The following is a 23,574-nucleotide window of genomic DNA, read 5'->3' as shown; positions in this document are numbered from 1 at the left end:
AACAAAGGGTGGGGCGCACCCCTCCCCGCGCCCCGGCCGCCTCGCCGCCCCTCACACCCGCCCACTGGAATCGGACCCCAGCCAGCGGCCGCGCCTCATTAGCAACACAAAGCCAGAGGTCGGGCGGCCCCTTTCATCCCCGCCCGGGCGGGTGGACGCGCGACCCAGGAGGGGAGAAGCGAGGATGGTTGAAGTAGCTCTGGGACCCAGGTCTGGCGGCGCACTTGGTGCTGAGCGAATAGGTCGCCCGGGCTTGTCTGCCCGTGAGCACCTGTGCGCGTTGCTCCCCAGTCTTTCTCAGGGCCCCCTGCTAATTTGGAGACCGCGAGAAACCCGCCGTCCTAGCCTTACCCTCCAGCCACAGGTGTCGGCGCCCCTCGAGCGGCCGGAGCCGCCCGCGGCCACGGCCAGTTGCGAGCCATTGAGGCAGGCATTGACAGTGAAGAAGACAGAACAGAGCTGCAGCCACGGGGCCATGGCAGTGCGCTCGCCCAGCCCGGCCCTTCTCCGCGCCCGGGCCGCCTGCAGCTGACCAGCCCTGAGTGGGCGGTGGCAGCGGCGGGGAGCGTGCTGCACTGAGCATGCGCTGCCAGCCCACGCCCCGCCTCTTCCCTCCAGGTCCCGCCCCCAGCCTCAGTTCTTGCGTCCAGGTCCCACCCCTCTAAATTGGCCGTCCCGTCTTGGCCCCGCCCCCCTGGTCACGCCCAACCTGCCTCTGAGTCTCTGGCAGCTACAGGTTTAGTACCCCTTGCCTAAGAATTTTTTTTTTTTTTTTTTTTTTTTTTTAATACAGAGGATTTGTCCAAAGGATGCCTGCTCCATGAAAAAACTTGGAAGAACACAAAGAACATAGTAATTTTTTAAAAATTTAATAAGCATTTGCTATGTGCCAGAACCCTTCATGTGTCCTCCCGACCACACAAGAAAGGGTTAGTATTATTGTTATCCCAGTTTTAGGGGCAGAAAAGTTAGCTCAACATTACATTTAGAGAAATCCTGGTTCTACATTTACGACTGGAACCTTGGACAGATAACTTGCATTCTCCACAGTACTGTTTCCTCCACTTAAGCCAGAATAAAGAGAGTAAGAATCCTCATCTGGGGAGGATTGTGTTGATTAACATATAACAGAGGTTCATTAAGTGCTACAACCTATCATCAACTAACTTGCATAGATAGAGTCACTGACCTGGCACCCCCTCCCCCCATCTGAATTCAAAGTCACATCTGATGGAAAACAACACACTCAACCTCTACACTTGTCAGATTTACCCTTGTAAAGTGGATATTATCTCTGGAACATGAAGCTGAAGTCCAGAAATCTGGAAAAGACAACATTACACAACTTTTCACCAAAATCTTCCCACCTCTTTGCCTCGAATCTGTGCACATCATTCGGTCCCTCTCCATTGCCCCCTTCCTTATCTAGGCCATCACCTCCACCTCTTCAACAGCTTTCTGAGCACTTTTTCTGCTTCCACTTGTATCCCTATATTCAATACATTTCTCCACACTGAATCCAGAGAAATCTTCTAAAAAAGTAAGTAATCCAGCAAGCATCCCAGCTTGTAATCCTAGTGACTTGGGAGGCTGAGGCAGAAGGATCATAAGTTTGAGAGGTCAGACTCAGCAACTTTGGCCCTGAACAATTTAGTGAGACCCTGCTTCAAAATTTAAAAAAAGAAAGGAATGAGGGATATAGCTCAATGGTGAAGTGCCCTGGGTTCAATCCCCAGTACCAAAAATAAAATAAAATAAAATATATTTTTAAAAAATAAATCAGTCACCCCAATTAGAATGGCAATTATCAAGAATACAAGCAACAATAGGTGTTGGAGAGGATGATGGGAAAAAGATTCACTCATACATTGCTGGTGGGGCTGCAAATTAGTGCAGCCACTCTGGAAAGCAGTGTGGAGATTCCTTAGAAAACTTGGAATGGACCCACCATTTGACCCAGCTATCCCACTCCTTGGCCTATACCCAAAGGACTTAAAATCAGCATACTACAGTGATGCAGCCACATCAATGTTCATAGCTGCTCAATTCACAATAGCCAGACTGTGGAACCAACCCAGATGTCCTTCAATTGATGAATGGATAAAGAAACTGTGGTATATATATTCAATGGAATTTTTTTTTTTTAGAACATCTGAAATTTTTAATCCTTTCTTTACAGGTTACCTAGACCACTTTTGATTAAGAAAACTGTAGAAAGTTAGTAACTGCCACAGCAAACGCCAGGCGGTGGCACGTGTCAATTTTCCACAGAGTCCTGCTTTGCGGGGTGTCTGAATGCACTGCTCGGGGTCTCTGCTCACACTTGCTGGAATCACTTGCGGCAGAATTTAGTCCACAGGTCGCTTTTCCCCATATTTCTTTGTAAACTCTTCAGCGTTCTTACAGAATTTTTTACGGTCCTTAGAGTATTCTTCAGCTAGGTCAGCCCGGAGCGGGTGCTCGGGCTGGGGGTCGTTCACCAGTGCTATGAGGGACTGGATTACTTGGTCGGTCTTGGTTGCTGGTTTCCAGTTCTCAGCACTAATTACTGGCAGGCAGACCTGCCCTTTTTCATCGATGTTTGGGTGGTAGATCCTTGTTTTAAATGTGATCTTAGGTGGTTTGAATGGGTATTCTGATGGAAAGTTGATTTCGATTCTGAAGGCCCCCTTATCATATGGAGGGTTGTCAGGAACAATAAGCCCTTGCCAAGTCAATAAATTAGCTTCATCAACCTGGATATTACGGAAGTTTTTCATTCCACATTTGCGGATCTCTTCAAGCTCCTTCATCAGCCTCCTGCTGGCCGCCATCTTGGATCTGGTGCTGCTTATACAATGGAATATTACTCAGCAATAAAGAATAATAAAAGTATGGCATTTGCAGGCAAATGGATGAAATTGGAGAATATCATGCTAAGTGAGATAAGTCAATCTCAAAAATCCAAAAGGCGAATGATCTCACTGATAAGCGGATGATGACACATAATGGGGGGATGGGAGGGGGGCAAGAATGGAGGAAGGAGGGACTGTATAGATGGAAAAGAGGGGTGGGAGGGGTGGGGGTGAAGAAAAAAATAACAGAATGAATCAAACATCATTACCCTATGTAAATGTATGACTACACAAATGGTATGCTGTTACTCCATGTACAAACAGAAACAACATGTATCCCATTTGTTTACAATAAAAAATTTAAAAAATAAAATAAATCAGGGGACTGGATTGTAGCTCACTGGTAGAGTGCCTGCCTAGCATGTGTGAAGCACTAAGTTTGATCCTCAGCACCACATAAAAATAAATAAAATAAAGTTATTGTGTCCATCTACAACTAAACATATATATATATATATATATATATATATATATATTTTTTTTTTTTTTTAAGGTAAATCAGACTACTGACTTCACTTGATTAAAACTCTTCTGTGGGACTGGAGATATAGCCCAGTGGTAGAGTGCTTGCCTAGCATGTGCAAGACCCTGGGTTCAATCCCCAGCACCACAAAAACAAAACAAAATTCTTCTGTGGTACTTTTGTTGGTGTTGTTTGGGGTTTTGTTGTTTGTCTTTTAGGTTTTGATGGGACTAGGGATTGAGCCCAAGCAGCACTCTACTACAAAACTACATGCCCAGGCTGGGGATATAGCTCAGTTGGTAGAGTGCTCATCTTACAAGCACAAGGCCCTGGGTTCAATACCCAGTACTGCAAATAAATAAATAAATAAATAAATAAATAACTTACATCCCCAGCCCTTTTAATTTTATTTATCTTTATTTATTCATTTACTTATATTTGCCATGCTGAGGATTGAACCCAGAACTTCATGCATCCTAGGCACATGCTCTGCCACTGAGCTACATTCCCAGGCCTGCTTTTGTTTTATTTTGAGACAGGGCCCCATTAAGTTGCTGACGTTGGCCTTGAACTTGAAATCTTCCTGCCTCAGTCTCCTGAGTTGCTGGTATTACAGATGTGTGCCACTATGCCAAGGCTCTGTGGTGGTTTTTATTCAAAGGTCACTTAGCATCAAATCCACACTGGTCTCCTCTCCTATGTCATCTCGTCTCTGCCTTCACCACCTGGCTCCAACTACAGTTATCTCCACCCTCCCACACATACTCCTTGACTCAATCTTGGTCTACTTGTCTCAGTAAACTTTGGAAACTGTCACCTTTGTCCATCCAACAAGGCAGTCTCCTCTGCATAACTCCATCTAGGGCCCAGAATCCCCTCTTCTCCTTTTCTGGTGTGGACTAAGCTCAGCTGCTTCTACCACAGGATTCAGGCACTTTCCCTGATGGCTCCACAAATGCTACACATCTTTGTACTTAAAACTTCCACAGAGGCTGAAGTGGTCCCAGTTTTGCATGTGACCCTTGTGGGAAAAGAGGACCCTTGGCAGAAGTCCTAGAGATTTGACTTCAAACTAGTTATCCCTGGAACCAGGGAATAGCCTTGATCTGAACTCTGAGACTGGATACCAAAAAACAAAGAACAAAAACACCACCACCACCACTGGCATTATCACTAGAGAACGAGAGAATGGGTCCTACGTTCTCCAAACAACAGCAACCACCCCAAGACCCGGGGATTTCCTGTCCATGTGTATACCTGAACAGAAATATTTTAGTTTTCATCTCACTGCCAAAGTATTCAGGAATTCAGACAGATCCTTAAAGGTAGGCACCACATCATCTTTGGTCATCCAGAAAGACCAGGGTCCACATTAGGCAGCTTTTGGAGTAGCCTTCTCTGAACAGACCTCAGGAAGCACATTGGTTGGTTTAGTGCTCTATCCACCCTCCCACATACTTGGAACACCTCTCTGAGTCATTATGAATCTATCACAGCAGAGGATGTCCAGGGTCAGGGTACCACGGGCTGAGATGTGGCCAGGGCTACTTGGGTGTTGGTGAATGATCAGGGAAACCATGAGGCTCCTGGCTCCTTACTCCATATGTATTCCTGCTTAGATACGCTTGCTGAATTATTCACCAATCCCATGGTGAGGGACTTCTATTATAATTAGTGATTTTAAAATATCCCCTGTACATTTATCTTAACACATTTATTCAACTCTTTTCTTAAGATACATTCCTAAAATTGGAATTACTGAATTATGCACATCTAAAATTGCTAAACTGCTCAATGTCTCATTGCTCTCTTAATTGCTTCTCTGGTTGCTAATGAAGTGGACGTGTTCCCCTGTACTGATGGGCCATTTGCATTTCTTCCTTTGTTCAGGAGTCGAACTCTAGGAGAAGTAGTACTTCAAGCTTATGATAGAGGGAGAATCTTAAGGAAGGGCCTGGGGAAAGGGAAGCGTTTCTCCATAGGTTTTATTCACATCACCACCTGACTTCGTGACAGGGAAGGCAGAGTCAAACTCCCACTCCTTTTCTGTCTCACACTCACTGCTGTTGAATTTCCTCCCATCATAGTTCACTGCAGAATCTGCCCACTGACAGCCTCTGGGTACCGAGTGCAGAGTTCAGAGACACCTCCAACTTTTCTACAGGACCCTGGAAGACACAAGAAGAAAGCCCCAGTGTCTAGTTTGGAACACAGGGTGACTTCTCTCAGGAGCAAGGACCTAGAGGCAGGCCCTCTATTTACCTTCTAGGAAAGTCTTGTGCACGTGGGGAGGTGGGAGCAGAGCCACAGACATCAAAGGATCAAATTTGGTCAGGAAATTAAGGTCATAAATTGGCATTTGGCAACATCCTCCCCATTTTGGTATTTTCTACTGATTCTTTTCATCTCTTCTTTTTATCTTGACCCTTCAGAATATTTGGGGCCAAGCGGTGGGGTGTGGGGCGGGGGACTGCAGGTAGAAACTGAGATAAAAAGAAGGGGCCAGATCCCAACATGATCTCTATGAACCACAGCATCCCGTAGACCATAGCTGAGCCCAGCTGTGCAGATGCCCAGAAGATGAGTCCAGGATGCCCTCCACAAATACAATACTCACTTTCACTCACCAGGGCCAGAACAGTCTGTTGTTCATTCACAATTTCAGCCACTGCTTCACCTCTCTGCACTCAGTGCCCAGCACTCTGTTTGGCACGCATCAGTGGGAAAGAAACTGTTACCACCTTCCCCTGTTGGAAAGGAAGCTGAATATTGATCATATAAAATTACCTTAAAATTAGCTGTTGAACTGCAAATATATCTCCCCAGTCTACCAAGAACCTAACCAGATAAGAAAAATCCATAATTACAAGAATTGGATTTTGTTAGGAGTCCAACTATCCCATGAAAAATAAGAAAGGACAAAGTGATCATGGTAATAATTTGTGTCATGCGTCATTTTTAGCCAAGAAAAACTAAAGAGTATTTTAATGAACAGTGATTAGATTCAATGGACGGATATTCTAATTTATTTTTGGTATTGTAATAAAATAGTACACGTATGTTTTCTGTACTAACCAAGACATTAAAGGTGAAGGATATCCCCCAACCTGACTCTCAGCCTCCTCAGCAGGCCGAGGTTGCAAGGTTTCCCAGGGCTTTAGGGGGATCAGTATGTGATCTGGCATTCGTCTGCGAGTCCACCCCATTCCTCTATAGGAACTCCCCAAGATTGCCCCGATGCTAGGTGCCCATCCCGGCACCCAACAGTTTTGGCTCCAATGGAGTAGTTGTGATTATCCCCTTCAAAGATAGGAAGCCAAGACTCAGCGAGGAGAAGTCTATCTGCGGTCACAGAGTTGCGGTTCAAACCAAGCCCCGTTGCCCTGCCTGGGATGGAAGTCCTCAGACTCTTCTAACTCCCCCAGACCCTCCCTGACTCCAGAGCTAGTTCCATAGCTTTCCTGAACCTTGTCTTCGCACCGGCAGGACTGCCCAGAGACCCAGGGTAAGCGGAAGACCTGGGCCAGGTGACCCAATTCCGCACCCCAGAACCCCAGGACACGCATCCCAAAGTGCAGGAGCAGAAGCGCCCCGTGGATTCCGCAGAGTTATCACCCCACTGCCACGATTTCTTTTTCAGAAGTACCTGGCGTCTCGTCTCCAATGAGACCGCCAGGGGGCGCGCGCAGTCCAGGTCCGAGATCCCTAGACGACCCTGGACTTTGCGGACAAAATGAGTCTAAGATGAAGTCCCCGGGGCAGGAGCAAATACTCCGCTGTTATCCAGAGCTGGTGCTGAGTTTGGGGGAAATAGAGTTCAGGAGGCAGTAAGAAAATAGAATCAAATATGGGTTTTCAGCAGCCAGGTGGTTTGGAGCAGCTCATCCTCTCTGGACGTCAGTTTTCACAGCTGCAACAAGAATGCAAACTTAAGTGGGTTTTTGCAAATACAAAGTAATTAAACAGATATGAGGATGCGTTATTGCCTGTTGCAGGAGATGGACAAGCAGAACCCAGGCAGCACCTGGGGAGATGTCTGCTTCTGTCCCCATAACACTGCACTGGACTGGAAGTCTATGGACTGGATCATATTTGCCATCCATTCTTTCAAGTACTTGTACACCATATCAGGCATTATTCAAAGAGTTGAGAACCAGCATGAACAGCACAATAGTCCCAACAGTAGAGTATTCCAGCTGTCATAGAACCTACAAGCATGGGGACCTTGGCATTACTCAGCCACATGACCATGGGAGAATTATAAGTAGATGGATTTGTTGTTATTGTTTTCTGAAGAAGTGATGTTTGGGCTGAGATTCCAAGTAAGAGAGTTACCTGGGCAGAGGGGAGGGGAACAGAGAGAAGAAGACGGGTTCTGGGCAGAAGGAACAGTATGTGCAAGGGCCTTGGGGTGGTAGGGAACTTGGCAATCTCAAGGAATTCCAAAAGTCCAGTGTGGTTGGAGAGCAGAGAGGTGCAGGGGAATGGCGCAAGGTGAGCCAGAAAGGCCTTCAGGGACAGGCAGACAGGACCTCACGCTCTAGTTGTTTTGTGGTGCTGAGGACTGAACCCAGGTCCTCAGTCATGCAAGAGCTAAACCCAGCATTGCTTTTGCCCTGGCTTGAACCTAAAAGTAGCCAACTGACTCTGAGAGGACTCATGGGCAGGGCTGAAGCTATATTTTGAAAAGATCCCTGTATTCAAGTGCCATTCCTGGCCCCATCATAGCTTTTGATACATACTTGTTGAATGAATGTATAACTGGGATCATTGTTGAAATTCCGGGTTCTGATGTGATAAATTCAAGAATCGTTTAAAAAATTCAACCTTACTAAAGTTCCAAATAATGCAAATAAAATTAAGTGATAAACTTTTATTATCTTTTTAAAAATATATATATTTTAGTTGTAGGTGGACACAATACCTTTATTTTATTTTTATGTGATACTGAGGATTGAACCCAGGGCCTCACATGTGCTAGGCTTGTGCTCTACTCCTAAGCTTCAACCCTAGTCCCTCTTATTGTCTTTTGAGATCATTTTTATTATAAACTTCTTAAATCTTTTAATAGATATTTCAAAGAACAATTTTAGATGTACAGAAAAATTGAGAAGACAGGAGAGAGAGTTCCCATACTCCTGCCCCTAGCTTCCTCTGTTATTAATATACTACATTAGCATGGTACATTGTTACAATTAATGAACCAATGTTGATATGGTATCACTGAACACTAAACTTAATTCAGATTTCCTTCATTTACCTAATGTCCTTTTTCTATTCCAGTGTCGCATCAAGGGTACCACATAACATTTAGCTGTCATGCCTCAGGTTCCTCTTGGCTCTCTGTTTCTCAGACTTTCCTTGTATTTGATGACCTTGACAGTTTTGAGGAGTAGCTGTCAGGAATTTAATAGGATGGCCCTCTAAAAGGATTTGTGTGATCTTTTCCTCATGATTATACTAGATATTATCATTTTTTCTTACTTCAATTGAAGTATAAAAGTCATATGAGGACTAATGGATGCATAATGAAAAGCAGTCCTCCTTCACCAGTCTCACTCCCCCGAGTGACCTTCTTCAACTCTTTTGGCTATTTCTTCTGGCATCTGCTGACACATTTCTAAGTCATGTGCTGATCCTGCTATTTCTCGGTTGATCGCTTTGGATATTAGCATCTAACCTCCTTCCCTTTATGATACATGAGAATTGAGCTGTCTTTAAATTCCCTCCCTCTGTCTACCCACTGATGTTTGTGCTGGACATCTTCCCTTGGCCCTTCCGGAACCACTTTGCCCTGCATAGACCACATTAACGGTTCCCTTCCCCTTGGGCCTCCTGACCCTTTGGGCTAATGTGGGGCACAGGCAGGGAACTGCGGGGGAGGGAGAAGGAAGATGAGTAGGAGTGATTATGTCCCCGGTGGCCTACCCCTGGCTTCCTGGAGGTGAGGGTTGTAGCCCTGACTCTGTTTCATACTCTCTCCCTTCAGCTTTCTCCCCAGTTTTGGTCAACTGCACCCGCACTTGTCTCTCAGGCCCCAGACGGAGAAAACAAGGGCCCTCAATACTGTACCTTTCATCCTGGAGTTCCTTTCACCCTGCTCAGGCTGTCCCCTTTATGAAATTATCCTCACATTACCCCATTTGAGAGTTATTTCTTGCTGGGATTCTAACTGATGTAATTTTAGTTAAATCAATATTCAGTGTTTACATAATTATGACTGTGTAAACATTATCCACCTTCAAGGCAACTCATGTTTGATGATGGTATTTTTTTTCTTGTTAAAATTTTCTGGTGTTCTGTTGCATGCCTTTATTATCTATCTTTTAAAAACATACTATACCTTTGTGGTTTTTTTTTTTAAATAAACACACATTTTCTTACAAAACTTATTAACTCTTTTCATAGTGTGTTCCACAGGGGCAAAGGCATTTCTCTCAGTTCTAGAGCCCCTGGAGTCCATAGTCCATATTCTTCTACTCAGTCAGGTTTAGTCTGACTGCTTGGCTTAGTCCTTTCCTTCTCTTAGGCTGGATCCTGTTTTCTGGACCCCATGTCTCTTTCTGGGGTTTCACCCTCATTTTAGCAGAGTACACACACACACACACACACACACACACACACACACATCATTAGCTTTTTGATAAAAGGTCTGGGAGGTAAATTTTGTGGTACCTTGCATATCTAAAAATCTTTTTTGGAAGGGGTGCTGGGGGTTGAATATAATAACATTTTATTAACATTACCATTGATAAGTTGTCTAGATACTGAATTTTATGTTGAAAGAAATCTTCCACAAGAAAGTTGAAGGCACTGCTCCTCCATCTTTCATTTCCTAAGGTAGTTACAATTTAGATCCCTTGAAAGCCTCTCTCCATCTTTTTCTTTCTCTTGCTTTCAGTTTTTAGGCTGCTTTCTTTATCCCCGTTATCTCCAAGCTTCACAGGGATGAGTTTCTTCATTCTTGGTGGCCCTTCACTTTAGAGACACAAGGCCTCAAGTTCTGGAAAAAAATTTTTTTTCTTTTCTTTTTTTTTTTTTTTTTTGTGGTGCTGGGGATTGAACCCAGGGCCTTGTACTTGACAGGCAAGCACTCTACCAACTGAGCTATATCCCCAGCCCTGGAAAATTTTTTTGAGCACAGTAGTCCTCCTTATCCACAGAGGATACATTCCAAGACCCCCAGTGGATGCCTGAAACCTCAGATAGTGCTGAACCCTGTATGTGTATGTTATGTTCTTCCTAGACATGCATACCCAAGATAAAGCTTAATTTATAAATTAGGCAGAGTAAGAGATGAACAACAACAATAAAATAGAACAATATAATACAATAAAAGTTATGTAAATGGGGGTCTTATCCTCACCCTTCTTATGATGATGCAAGATGATACAATGCCTACACAAGGAGAAGAAATGAGGTGAATAATGTATAAGGTCTTAGCATTAGACTAATGAGTACTTGTACACAAGCACTGCCATACCATGATAGTAGATATGATAACTGAGGCAGCTACTAAATGACTAATGGGAGGGTAGGGAATATAGCCTGAACACACTGGGTGAAGGATGAGTCACATCCCCAACAAGAGAGCAGGATTATGCAACATTTCATCACACTACTTAGAAAAGTGTGCAATATAAAATGTATTATTGTTTATTTATGGAATTTCCCATGTAACATGTTTGGGTTATAGTTAACTATGGATAATGAATACCACAAAAAGCAAGACCAAATACAAGGGCGGACAACTGTATTTTTAAAATTTTTTCTTTCTCTATTCCCTCTCTTTTTAGAAATCCTGAGCTGGATAATAGATACTCTAAAATTTATCCTCAATGTTCTTATCTTTATCAACTACTTTCTACCTCTTAGTCACTTTGTTCCATGATTTAGGATATTCCTTCAAGAAGATTTTAAAAAACTGATCTTTTTATGTCAATTATTATGTATTTTTCTTTTTCTTTTTTCTTTTTGCCATACTGGGGATTGAACCCAGGGGTGCTCTACCACCTAGCTACATCCCCAGTCCTAATCCCTCCCTTTTTTTCTTTTTTTGAGACATTGTCTTGCTAAGTGGCTGAGGCTGGCCTTAAAATTGCAATCTTTCTGCCTCAGTCACATGAGTTGCTGGGGTTACAGTCAGGTGCCACCATATGCAGCTCAATTTTTATAATTCTAAAATCTAAGAGCAGTTCTTTCTTTTTTTCCCCCACATTTTTTTTATTAGTGCATTATAGTTGTACATACTGATGGAATTTGTTGTTACATGTTCTTACATGTACACAATATACAATATAACAATATAATTTGATCAATATCACTCCCTAGCACTTCCCCTCTCCCTCCATACCTCTATCCTTTGGTCCCTTCACAATCTCCCTTTGATTTTCATGAGATCCTCCCCCAGCTTTCTTTACCTTTTTCCTCTCTAGCTTCCACAAATGAAAGAAAACATATGGCCCTTAACTTTCTGTTTCACTTAACATAATGGTCTCTAGTTCCATTCATTTTCCTGCAAATGACATACTTTCATTTTTCTTGATGGATGAATAAAACTCCATTGTGTATATATACCATGTTTTCCTTTTTTTTTTTTTTTTTTTTTTTTTTGAGGGACTGGGGATTGAACTCAGGGCCTTAGTGCTTGCGAGGCGAGCACTCTACCAACTGAGCTATCTCCCCAGCCCATACCATGTTTTCTTTATCCATTCATTCACTGATGGCCTCCTAGTCTTATTCCATAGTTTGGCTATTGTGAATTGTGCTACTATAAACATGGGTATCAAGAGCAGTTTTTTCTTAATTTATGGCTGTTCCTTTTGCTGTGCATTCTGCTCTTGCTTAAAGGAAGTCATTCCTTTCCTTATCTCTCTGAGCAATAGTTTTACTAAAGTTTTCTTCTGTTGATCCAAATGCCTTTTTTTCAGTTTGAACTTTTAAAATAAAACCAGCTTTGCCTGGTCCCTCTAAAATCATTCTTAAAGAAATGGATATGCTATGTTAGCAAGTTAGGGACTTACACTGAGTAATCAACATTTAGAAGCAAAGATCCCAGACAGGTCACATATATGTCAAGAAGAAAGGGGCTCTTCTGAGCCATTTAAATGAGACAGAGTGGATACACAATCTGGAAGATCCAGGCCCACTCTTAGCAATTTAATTTTGCAAATTTTCAGGCCTATAATTTTTAGCTCTTCATTTGCCTTCTAACATTACATCAGTCTTTTTTTCTCTAACACCATTATGAATCTAAATGATATGGCCTGTGATATATATAAATGCATAATCATAATGACTAACATTTATACATTCAACCATTAATTTAGCAAACATTTACTGAGTATCTACTGTATGTCAGGCACTGTACAAGGCACTGAAAAAGAACATGATCCAAGTCATGGTGTCTTTGATATCCAGGAATTTAGCCTCACAGGCAGCCCCTTACACTTACAAGAGCCCACTGACCCTGGGAGGTAGCCACTTGGAGTTCCAGTTAACAGGAAAAAAAAAATCTAAGGTTCTGGGGGTTCCTTGGTTTGCTCAGTGACACACAGCTGTTAGAAGACTGTGCTTTATAATAAATACAAATCTTCTCTTAACATCTATGTTTCAAAGACTGGGATATAAAAGAGAAGCCAGAGAAAATGAACCACTAAAAGGAGGGTTGAGAGAGACAGGAGTATCAAGAAGTAGCCAACAAGGAAAAGGTATTTGCTCAGACCTTAAACCCACAGTTTACTAAAAATTTAGCAGGGACTAACTCTATTTCTGGGCAGGCATCTGGGAGCAGAGGCTGCAGATGCACCTGGAAGACGGGGAGAGGTTTCTGGGAAGGAAGAGACAAACTCTTCATTTTACAGATGCAGGAATCTATTTCTCCAGGAGTTAATCCCAGTGGGAAATAATCTTTATGGGTGAATAATCTGCATACCTAGAGTAGCTGGTGGAGCCTGATGGGTCAGAACCTTTTCAGGGGTCCTTTTCCTGCAGAGGACAGACTGGCACCCCTCAGTTGTGAAAGTACAAAATGTGCACTGACCGATCCGTCTTCCAACCCGAGGCCATAGAGCAGGCAATTCTAAATTTTTAAATCTAAGCTCAATTTTGCTTTGATGGAAGCAAGGAGTAACAGATTGCAAAAACAGAGCAAGGTGTTGAGCCAAGTTCACAAGCAAGAGAAGTGAGCTGCACACCAGTGACAAAAGTACACCACAGAACAAGCTAAAGAGGCCCCAAGTTCCTTCTCTGCCAGGCAGTTTTCTCTGGGCTTTCTCCTCCCAAAGGAGTCACCCTGAGAATTGAGGTGAGAAAGCAGCTCTGCTTCCCAGAGCAGGCAGGTGGGAACCCCTGCAAGTTAGCACTGAAGGGAGCAGGGGCGGAGATGGAGGCCAGAGAGGAAGTGGAGGACGGTGGCCCCTCTTTTCATAGGATCTGTCAGATGATGACTGCCCTTAGCCTTTCCCAGTGCACAGAAATAGATATATTTTAACTGGAAACCTAAAATAAATTCTTCCATCATTGCTGGCTGCCATTATGTAATGTCTCACAATGTTTCCCAGGGACCCTCCAGGCGGTCTCATTTACTGCCTTGGTTGTGCTTCCAGCTTTGTTCATGACTTCCAAACTGCTCTCCATAAAATTGAGCCATATGTACATTGGCTACTTTCAACATAGTTTGTACTTTTAAAAGTATGCATACATTGTCATAAGGCCAATGTTGGGAATGGTGGGCAGGGCCAGAGATTGGGGTTCCTCTTTAAAAAAAAAAAAAAGGCAATATTTCAAGCTCATTTAAAATAAAACATTTTTGAAATAATTTTAAACTTACAGAATTATTGAAAAAATAGTTCAAAGAGTACCCCTATACTCTCCTATCCAGCTTTCTCTAATATTAACTTCTCATATAACCAGAGCATAATTGTCAAAACCAGAAATTTAACATTAATATTGTACTGAGTCATCTATAGACCTATTGGAATTTAACCAGTCTTCCCACTAATGTCCCACTCTAAGATTTTAGAGTACTTTTAGATTTATAGGAAAATTTAGAAGATAGTACATAATTCCCATAAATGCCATACCTAGTTTCTCCCATTATTAAAATCTTTAATGTGGTACATTTGCCCCATTTTTTATGGTGCTAGGGATGAACTCAGGACCTCACACATGCTAGGCAAGTGCTCTACCACTAAGTTACACCCTCAGTCCTCATACATTATTATTATCTAAAGTCCATATTTTACTCTAGCTTCTAAGTTTTTATCTGATATCATTTTCTGCTTCAAGTTCTCATCCAGGACACCACAGTAAATTTAGTTATCATGTTGGTTTAGGCTCTTCTTGGCTGCGATAGGTTCTAACTTTCTTGGGTTTGATGACCTTGATTTTTGAGGAGTTCTAGTTAGGTATTTTGTGGGCTAGCCCTTAACCATAATTTGTTGGACATTTTTCTCATAAGTAGACTGTGGTTATGGGTTTTTGAGAGGAAGACCGCACAGTTAATGTGCCATTTTTATCACATAATATCAAGGGTCCACTAATGTCCTTTTTTTTTAGCCTAGGATCCATTAGAATTCCACTTTGCATTTATTCAACATGTCACCTTAGTCTCCTCTAACCTATGAAAGTTCCTCAGTCTTTGTCTTTTATGACCTTGAAACTTCTCTTTTTTTGGGGTACCAGGGATTGAACCCATGGGCACTTAACCACTAAGCCATATCCCCAAGACTTGTTATTTTTTCATTTTGATATGGGGAATCTTGTTAAGTGGCTTAGGGCCTCTCTAAGTTGCTGAGGCTGGTTTTGAACTTGTGATCCTCCTACCTCAGCCTCCCAAGCTGCTGGAATTATAGGTATGCAGTACTGTCCCTGGAAATCTTGCCACTTTTGAAGAATATTCACAAGTATCCCTTAATTTGGAATCATCTGGAGTTATCTCATGATTGGATTGACATTATGAAATTTTGGTAAGAATGTGAGAGAAAAGCTGTTCTATAGTATCTCAGGAGGTCCATGATGCCACTATGTCTTATATTACTCCTAATCACTTGGTTAAGATGATATATCTGCTGAATTTCTCCACTGAAAATTTTCCCTTTGTAATTAATAAATATCTTAGTAGAAACAGTTTTATTTGGTTACTTTTTTTTCAGTGCTGTGGATTGAACTGAGGGCCTAGTGCATGCTAGTCAAATACTCTACACCAACCTATGTCCCCAGTCCCATGATACTTTTGGATGGCATATCCAGTTTTTCCTCAAACTTTTGCTTGCTAACTTCAGTATCCACAGACGGATCTTGTATGCAGAAAATTTTACTGTGGTGTTCTAATGGCAATTTTCTATTTACCTCTGAATTATTCATTGGAATTCTGTAAAGAGAATATTTCTGTTCCTTCTGTCCCAATAATTTATTTATTCGATTATTTATTTACATTGGTATGAACTCATAAATATTTAATTTTGTGAGTTTTATCCAAGTACCATTATTATTTATTTTATTGCTCAAATTGTTTCAGTTTTGGTCACTGGGAATTCTTTCATGATGGTCTTGCATCCTTTCTACATGCCTCTATCATTTTTTTGAGTACATTCTTACCTCCTGGTATACAAGATGCCCCAGGACCATCTTATATTTTCCCTGCCCCAATTCTAGAACTAACCATTTCTCCAAGAATATTTGGTTCTTTTATTGGAGTATCATATTTAGAAACCAAGATCTGTATACTCAGTGTGCTCACTACTATAGGGGGTGTCCTATGTAGTGTGTTCCAAAAAGCACACTGAGAGACAGAGCTAAGAAATACATGCATCTATAATAACACACATACACATACACCTAAATTTATTTCTCTCTCTGTAAGCATGTGTGTGTGTGTGTGTGTGTGTGTGTGTGTGTGTGTGTGTATTAGTTCATACTGACAAATTCAATTCTAATCCAACAGCATCAGCTCATCCTGGTAAGTTCGATTCTAATACAACACCAACAGCCCTTCCCATTTCCTTATTTGTCATTCCTTTCTTCTTCCATAATGAGAAACTTGGTTCTAATTTTTCACAATACCTTCTGCCAGCACCACAATATTGCTGTGGACTCTCAGAATACCTAATATCATTATGGCATTCCCAAAATCATTGAATCTAATCAAAAATTCATTTCAAAGCAAAGGAAATGTAACAGGGGACTCATGCTCATGGAATTAACTGTTCTTAAGACATACCCCATCACCCCAAGGAGTCAGCCTAATTGAAAGTTGTAATGTATTACTAAAGAACCAGTTATGGTGCCATTTGAAAGACAATGCTCTATAAGCATGGATTTTATCTTATAGGATGTACTATATGCTTTGAATTAGAAAACATTCATTGTGGGGTGCTACCTTTCCCTGAACTAGAATAAATAGATCCATGAATCAGCAGGTAGAAATGGGAGTGGCTTCTCTATTCCATCTCCTAACCCCCTTGCAGAGTTTTTGCATCCCTTCCTAGCAGTTCTGAATTTGGCCAGCTTGAAGGTCTTAATCTCCAAGGAAACCCAATAATGTTTCCATTCAATCAAAAGATAAGATTTCCATGGGGCCATTTTCAACTCTTTATACCACTGAAAGGCATTTCTCTACTGAGTGGAATGACTGATTCCTATTAAAAAGGGGGAAATGGGTTGCGGCTCCACATTGGGACAAGAAAGATAGTCTCTGGAACCCAGTGATTCTCCATGGCACCTCTTAATATTGCCATGACTATAGTGCAGATTAATGGAAAACTAAAGCAACAAAAAAAGGCAGGACAATCAAGCACTCAGAGTTTGGGAAATTAAGGTTTGGAAGTGTCACCAGGTGAAGAACCCCAACCAAGTTGCGGCTGAGGGTGAGGGAAATATTGAATGAGTAGTAGAATAAGGAAGTCATAGATAACAATTATGTCTCATGATCAATTAAAGAAACTACATTCTCTTAGCCTGTTATATATATATGATTATTTGTCTATGTTGGTTGGCCATTTTCCCTTTCTCTTTCTTGTAATTTTATTTTATATATAAATTGCTGAAGTTAATGTTAATAACTTAGTCAGATAACAGAATACTCAGTGGGACCATGACTGAACATAGGGATAATTAATGTAGCCAGCAATTGATACAATGTCTTTATTGTATCGACTTCTTTATTTCCACGATGAACAACTGTATCTTGTTAGGTAGAATCACAGAGATATTTTGTTGTATAAGACTTCAGATGTGTGTAAAAGGGAGCACATGGCTATAGAATGGGAGAAAATCTTTGCCACCTGCACCTCAGATAGAGCATTAATCTCCAGGACATATAAAGAACTCCAAAAACTTAACACCAATCAATAAGTGGGCACAGGAAGTGAACAGACACTTCACAGAAGAAGAAATAGATCAATGGACAAATATACGAAAAAATGTTCAACATCTCCAGCAATTAGAGAAATGCAAATTAAAACTACACTGAGATTTCATCTCACTCCTAGTCAGAACGGCAATTATTAAGAACACAAGTAATAATAAATGTTGGCAAGGATGTAGAGAAAAAGGTACACTCATACATTGCTGCTGGCAATGCAAGTTGGCGCAACTGTTCTGGAAAGCAATATGGAGATTCCTCAGAAAACTTGGATAGAACCGCCATTGATCCAGTTATCCCACTCCTTGGCATATACACAAAGGACTTAATGACATGGCCACATCAATGTTTAGAGCAGCTTAATTCACAATAGCTAAGTTATGAAACCAACCTAAGTATCCTTCAACAGATGAATGGATAAAGAAAATGTGGTACATATACACAATAGAATATTACTCAGCTCTAAAGAACAATGAAATTATGGCATTTGCCAGTAAATGAATGGAACTGGAGACTATTGTGATAAGTGAAATAAGTTAATCCCAAAAAACAAAAGGCTGAATGGTCTCTCCAATATGCAGATACTAACGCACAGTAAGTGCAGAGGGGTGCAAAAGGAATAGAAGTTCAATGGATTAGACAAAGGGGAATGAAGGGAAGGGAGGGAAACGGGACATAAATTTCCTATGTTCTTATGTGACTACATGACCAGAGTAACTCCACCTTATGTACAACCTAAAAATGGGAAGTTATACTCCACATATGCGTGATATGTCAAAAATACATTCTACTATCATGTATAACTAAAAAGAACAAATAAAACATTTTTTTAAAAAAAGAAACAAAAAAAGGAGCACATGGAAGATGAGTAGCCAAAGGTGAAGAGTCTACTAGTTATCAATTTGTTGCCTCTTAGGGCCAAACTCACCCAATTACCTGATATGAAAGATAGAACTGGTTCATCTTTTCCTTTGTCAACTAGCACTATACTAAACTATGTCAGTAGAGGGTGATAGAGAGACATTGCAGGAGAAAGGAAGAAAAGTTTGGTGTGTTCCCAAGTGTAGCAGGCTCCTACAGTGTGGGCTGTTTGTCCAACACTCAGCTCCTACAGCATGAGCAGCCTTCCTGATACCAAGATCTTGTAGTAGCTGGTTCCTCTGGTGCCCAGCAGCCAGAAGTGCCAGCGGCCAACGGTTTTCCCCTTCTCCTGAGTAGTTTCATAGGAGAGCATCATGGCAGCTGGATTTCTAGCAAACTCCGAGTGATAGTACCACAGCAGTTTTTATGCCACTTGGGAGGCATAGCTGTGCCCTCTACAACAGGGTCTGGATCTCTGCCCTAGTGGAGGGGGTCTTCCTTGGGATGTTTTTCTCAACCCCAAGCAGTGGTTGCTCCTCCTATTTGCTAGTCCTATATTCTTGAGCATTCCTTCTCCTTCTTACTAATAAATCCCTCATTTCTCTATTCCCTTGTTATAGTTAATAAGTCCTTATATTAAACTTTCCCTGTCCAAATTACTGTGTGGTTGTTGCCTCCTGATTGGACCCAGGCTAATCTGCACCTCAAGTAGTTTCCAAAATTTTAACTTCTTTTTTTTTTTTTTTTTTTTTTTTTGGTGGTGCTGGGGATTGAACCCAGGGCCTTGTGCTTTCTACTAACTGAGCTATCTCCCCAGCCCCGAATTTTTAACTTCTTATCCCCCTCTGAGAACCATAAAGAGAAACAAAAATACTAACTAAAACCACAATCTATCTACAGTCCCTTTCCATCTTCAGTTTTTTAAAATTTTTTCAGTGCAGGGGATTGACCCTAGGCCCCATACATACTAAGCACACACCCTACCACAGAACTACAGACTCAGCCCTCAATCCTCTCTTATAAGGGCACCAGTCCCATTCATGAGGGCTTTGCCCTCAATACCTAATCACCTCCCAAAGGCCCCTCCTCCTATTATCTTCTCCTATCATCTTGGTGGGGTAGGGGGACAAAATATTCAGCTCATGCAGTAACATTATTTTTAACAACAGAAACAACCCTAATGTCTATCATTAAAGAAATCTAAAAACAGTATGGAATAGCCAACCTGGTCTACTACACAAACCAGAAGATTTGTTTTTTTTTTTCAATAAGGTAGATCAATGAGGAGCTCAGAAAAATCTCTAAGATTAATTGTTGAGGAGGGAGCTAATTATAGAATAATAAATATGCTATAATATCATTTATGAAAAATCAACAAAAAATAGAACTACAAAGCAATATCATATATTTTATGTGGGTACACATACAAGCATAAAAATCCAAAAGAAAAATATTTGGAAGCATGCATATCAGACTGGAAGAGTAGCTATAACAGAAGGGAGAGACTGGGGATTTGGGAAGAAGAGTCTCAAAAGGAACTTTTACCTGTAATGTATTCACTTTTTCAGGATTAATGTATTTGTATACTAGTATAATTAAAAACAAATCAACAAAATGTTGACTACACTGACCAGATCTTAGAACCTTTGAGAGAGGAACTACAACCTTTGTGGAAACGGGTGAATAGACTCAGTATTAGTATCTCCTTCATATAGAAAATGCTGCAAAATGACAAGGAGCCTGTCTTCTGCTTCCATAAAAAGTGAGAATGCTTTTCTAAAAGTTGCCTGACTAACCAAGCTTGTCGGTTAAAAAACCAAGTGATATCAGCAAATCAATGATTTAGACTCTAGGTTTACAGTTAACACCACACACCCACCATCCAAATCCTACAGTTCACATTTAGTTACTCTCATGGTATCACATTCTACAACAGAAATGTAAAACCCCACTTCTGATACATGAGGTCTGTTTTGATTTTTTTTCTTTGCTGAACCACAGGGATGTTCCATCTGAGGAAAATAAATGACCCCAAAATAAATGGACAGAGCTCAAATATTCCAAGGTCTATACCTCCATTTTTTTGTTTTGTGGTGGTACGTAGAAATTGAACCCAGGGCCTTATGCATGCAAAGCAAGCACTCTACCAGCTGAGCTATATCCCCTTTGCTTTCATTTTAACCATCTGATGACTGAAGTGAGAGGAGACAACATTCCCATGTCAAAGTTATTAAATATATTATTAAAAATAAAGAGTATATAAAATGCCTTCAAATCTATGTGGAAGTTATCGTCTCCTGGAAAATGAAAACAAAACAAAACAAAAACTAAAGTCTTAGCTTATGTATACTTAAAAAAACAAAACAAAACAAAAACACCTAAAATGATAATGAGAAAGCTAAGCCACCAAGTAAAGACAGAGACACAAATACAATTAGTGTTTTGGGCAAGTTGCTCCGAGGATTCCAGGTTAATCCTGAGATATCCAGAGGCCTCATATTGGGAACCCCATGCCCTCCCAGGGCAGGAAGGCACACCCTGCCACTGCTTTCTGCTTTTGTGTAGCTTGGGTTAAGACCATGCCAAATAAACAATGGAATTTTGCCCAGGCGTCACATTCCCTTCTGGGAGGAAATTACTGCACTCATTTTTAGCTCCTCTGTTTGGAGTATATTTTCTGGCATTTTAATTTTTAAATCCCCTAGTCCCTCTCCTGCCTTTTAGGATAATTACTCTTGTTTCCTAACCTTAGAGACTCCAATCTATACCTTTTAAAGGTCTCTCTGTGACTGAGGAAATGTGAACAAACAGTGGAGAAATTCTACTGAGGGAGATTCAACTTCCCTTTATTGAATGCAGGTGGAATCATTTTCTTAATACACTGAGAAAAGCACTTTATAAAGTAGCACATGTGGGGCTGGGCTTGTGGCTCAGTGGTCTCAGAGCACTTGCCTGGCCTATATGAGGCCCTGGGTTTGAGCCTCAGCACCACATATAACTAAATAAAATAAAGGTCCATCAACAACTAAGAATGTATTTAAAAAAAAGAAAACTTTAAAGTAGCATGTGTGGTATGATTCTATTTGTGTTAAATGCTTGGGTACTCAGGGAGAATGTAAAAAGGATAGCAGGGCTGGGAACAGTATCTCAGGGTAGTAGGACACTTGGTGATTGGTTTATTCCTTTTACCCTTCTCTATGTTTTAAATTTTGAGTATTAAGAAAATATTACTTTCACAATAAAGTTAACGTTTTAATTTTGAAACAACAGAAAAGACGGGGAAAGTAAGGTAAATAACTAGAACAGAAGAAAATAATATAATCAATCAGGACTAAGACTAGCACTCACAATCCTCACAGACTCGGTAATTGTCCAGCTCTAAACCCATGCCCCTGCCAGGCTACCATCCCTTCTGACCTGCAAGTCTAGAAAGGCAGTCCTGGGGACTGAACCCCGAGTCTTGTGCTCACTAGACCAAGAGCTACACCCTCGGTCCCTCAGAGTGGTTTTCTTAAAATGAAAATCTAATCCATCACTCCTCAATACAAGACCTTCAGTGACTTCCAGTCACATTCAGATAAAAACCCAATCTCCTTACCCACTTGAGGCCCTGCCCATTCTGGCCCTTGCTCCTTTTTCTGGTTTCTGCCCTTTTTCCTTTTGCTCGCTTTGCTGATTGTTCCTAGGACACTCTTTCCTGCCTTAGAGACTTGCTACTTGCTTGCTGTTCCCTTTGCTTGGACAGCTTCCTTCAGCTCCTCATACAGGAAGTTCCACTATTCAGAATCTCCGGGGATGGGGTCCAGGAATCTGCATTTTTTTTTTTTTTTTTTTTAACCTAAGTGCTATTTATTGGAAAGAGAAGAGTACAGACCCCAGGGTACAGGATGGAACAAAACAAGCAGTTTCTCTTGCTCAGCATATACACTTGTTGCCCCACTTGGCCATCTTATTGATGGGCATCTTGAAGAAGCGGTCAGACTGCAAGTAGGCAGCTATTTTCTCCAAGGCCTCAAAGGGGCACATAAAAGCCTTCAGATTTGGGAACTCATCCAGGCACTTAGGTTCAAACATACGGTTCTGGTCTAAGACATCATAGGTGAGAAAATTCACAAAAGTAAGCTTTTCCCCTGCAAACCATGAGTATTTCCCCAGGAATAAGGAGAATAGTTTCAGTTGTCCAGGTAACTGTTCCAAGTACTGAGGCTTCATGTTTTCATGGTCAGAGTTGTAGCAGAGGCGAATCAGTTGCATGCGGAAATCCATTACTTGGTTCTCCATGATGTCTACTCGAATCTTTTCTTCTTCTGTTTCACCACACATGTTGTGCTTGCGAGCGATGTAGCGCAAAATGGCATTACTCTGGGTGATTTTGTTCTTCCCATTCATGAGGTAGGGAAGATTAGGAAAGTCCAGGTCTAGCTTGAACTTCATATCCAGCCATTGGCTTCGATCATAGTCAGGAGCTTCCCCGCAAATGTACTGCTTCTCCTCATAGGATGTATCAGTGAACTCCAGGAGCAGGCGGATAGCATGCGCCAGCCCGCGAATATCCCAATAACCCAGAACCATAGACGACTTGGATGACATGGTGAGGAGACTTGCGGGCTTTCGAAGACAGCAGGAATCTGCATTTTAAATATGAGCTTCATGTGAACTGTGGCAGTACACACCTGTAATCCCAGTGGCAGAGGAGTTGGAGGCAGAGGAATCACAAGTCCAGGCCAGCCTGGGCAATTTAGCAAGATCCTGTTTCAAAATAAAAAATAAACAGGGCTGGGAATGTAGGTCAGTGGTAGAGCAACCCTGGATTCCAATCCCAAGAAGAAAAAAAAAAAAAAAAAAAAAAAAAAATTCCACATCATTCTTATCTGAGGGATACCTGCAAGTATGTGATGGGCTGACAGATCTGACACCATGAGAATGTTACAGGCCAGACTCTAAGGGAAATGATGAAACAGACTCCATTTTGCTCTGAGACTCCATGTTAT

At 41.5% G+C, this 23,574-nt stretch overlaps 3 protein-coding genes across 4 annotated transcripts in view; all 3 read right to left on the bottom strand.

The window, feature by feature from the left end:
* Il17rd (interleukin 17 receptor D) overlaps positions 1-512 on the bottom strand; it is a 66,645-nt gene extending 66,133 nt beyond the window's left edge. For both annotated transcript variants that reach the window (XM_047532318.1, XM_047532317.1), the window contains exon 1: positions 352-512. In XM_047532318.1, coding sequence (XP_047388274.1) covers positions 352-477 — 126 coding nt within the window. In that variant the 5' untranslated portion in view covers positions 478-512. The remainder of the gene's footprint in view (positions 1-351) is intronic.
* Positions 513-2,216: 1,704 nt separating this feature from the next.
* LOC124969269 (ubiquitin-conjugating enzyme E2 L3-like) lies at positions 2,217-2,813 on the bottom strand. The gene has a single exon (XM_047532144.1). The coding sequence runs from the start codon at positions 2,811-2,813 to the stop codon at positions 2,349-2,351; it is 465 nt and encodes a 154-aa protein (XP_047388100.1). The 3' UTR covers positions 2,217-2,348.
* A 19,685-nt stretch (positions 2,814-22,498) lies between these two features.
* On the bottom strand, positions 22,499-23,192 carry LOC124968900 (glutathione S-transferase Mu 5-like). Its single transcript, XM_047531725.1, has one exon. The coding sequence runs from the start codon at positions 23,171-23,173 to the stop codon at positions 22,499-22,501; it is 675 nt and encodes a 224-aa protein (XP_047387681.1). The 5' UTR covers positions 23,174-23,192.
* Positions 23,193-23,574: the final 382 nt, after the last annotated feature.

The sequence above is a fragment of the Sciurus carolinensis genome, chromosome 17 (genome assembly GCF_902686445.1).
Source record: "Sciurus carolinensis chromosome 17, mSciCar1.2, whole genome shotgun sequence".
Lineage (NCBI taxonomy): Eukaryota > Metazoa > Chordata > Mammalia > Rodentia > Sciuridae > Sciurus > Sciurus carolinensis.
This window is presented reverse-complemented; position numbering and strand designations above follow the sequence as displayed.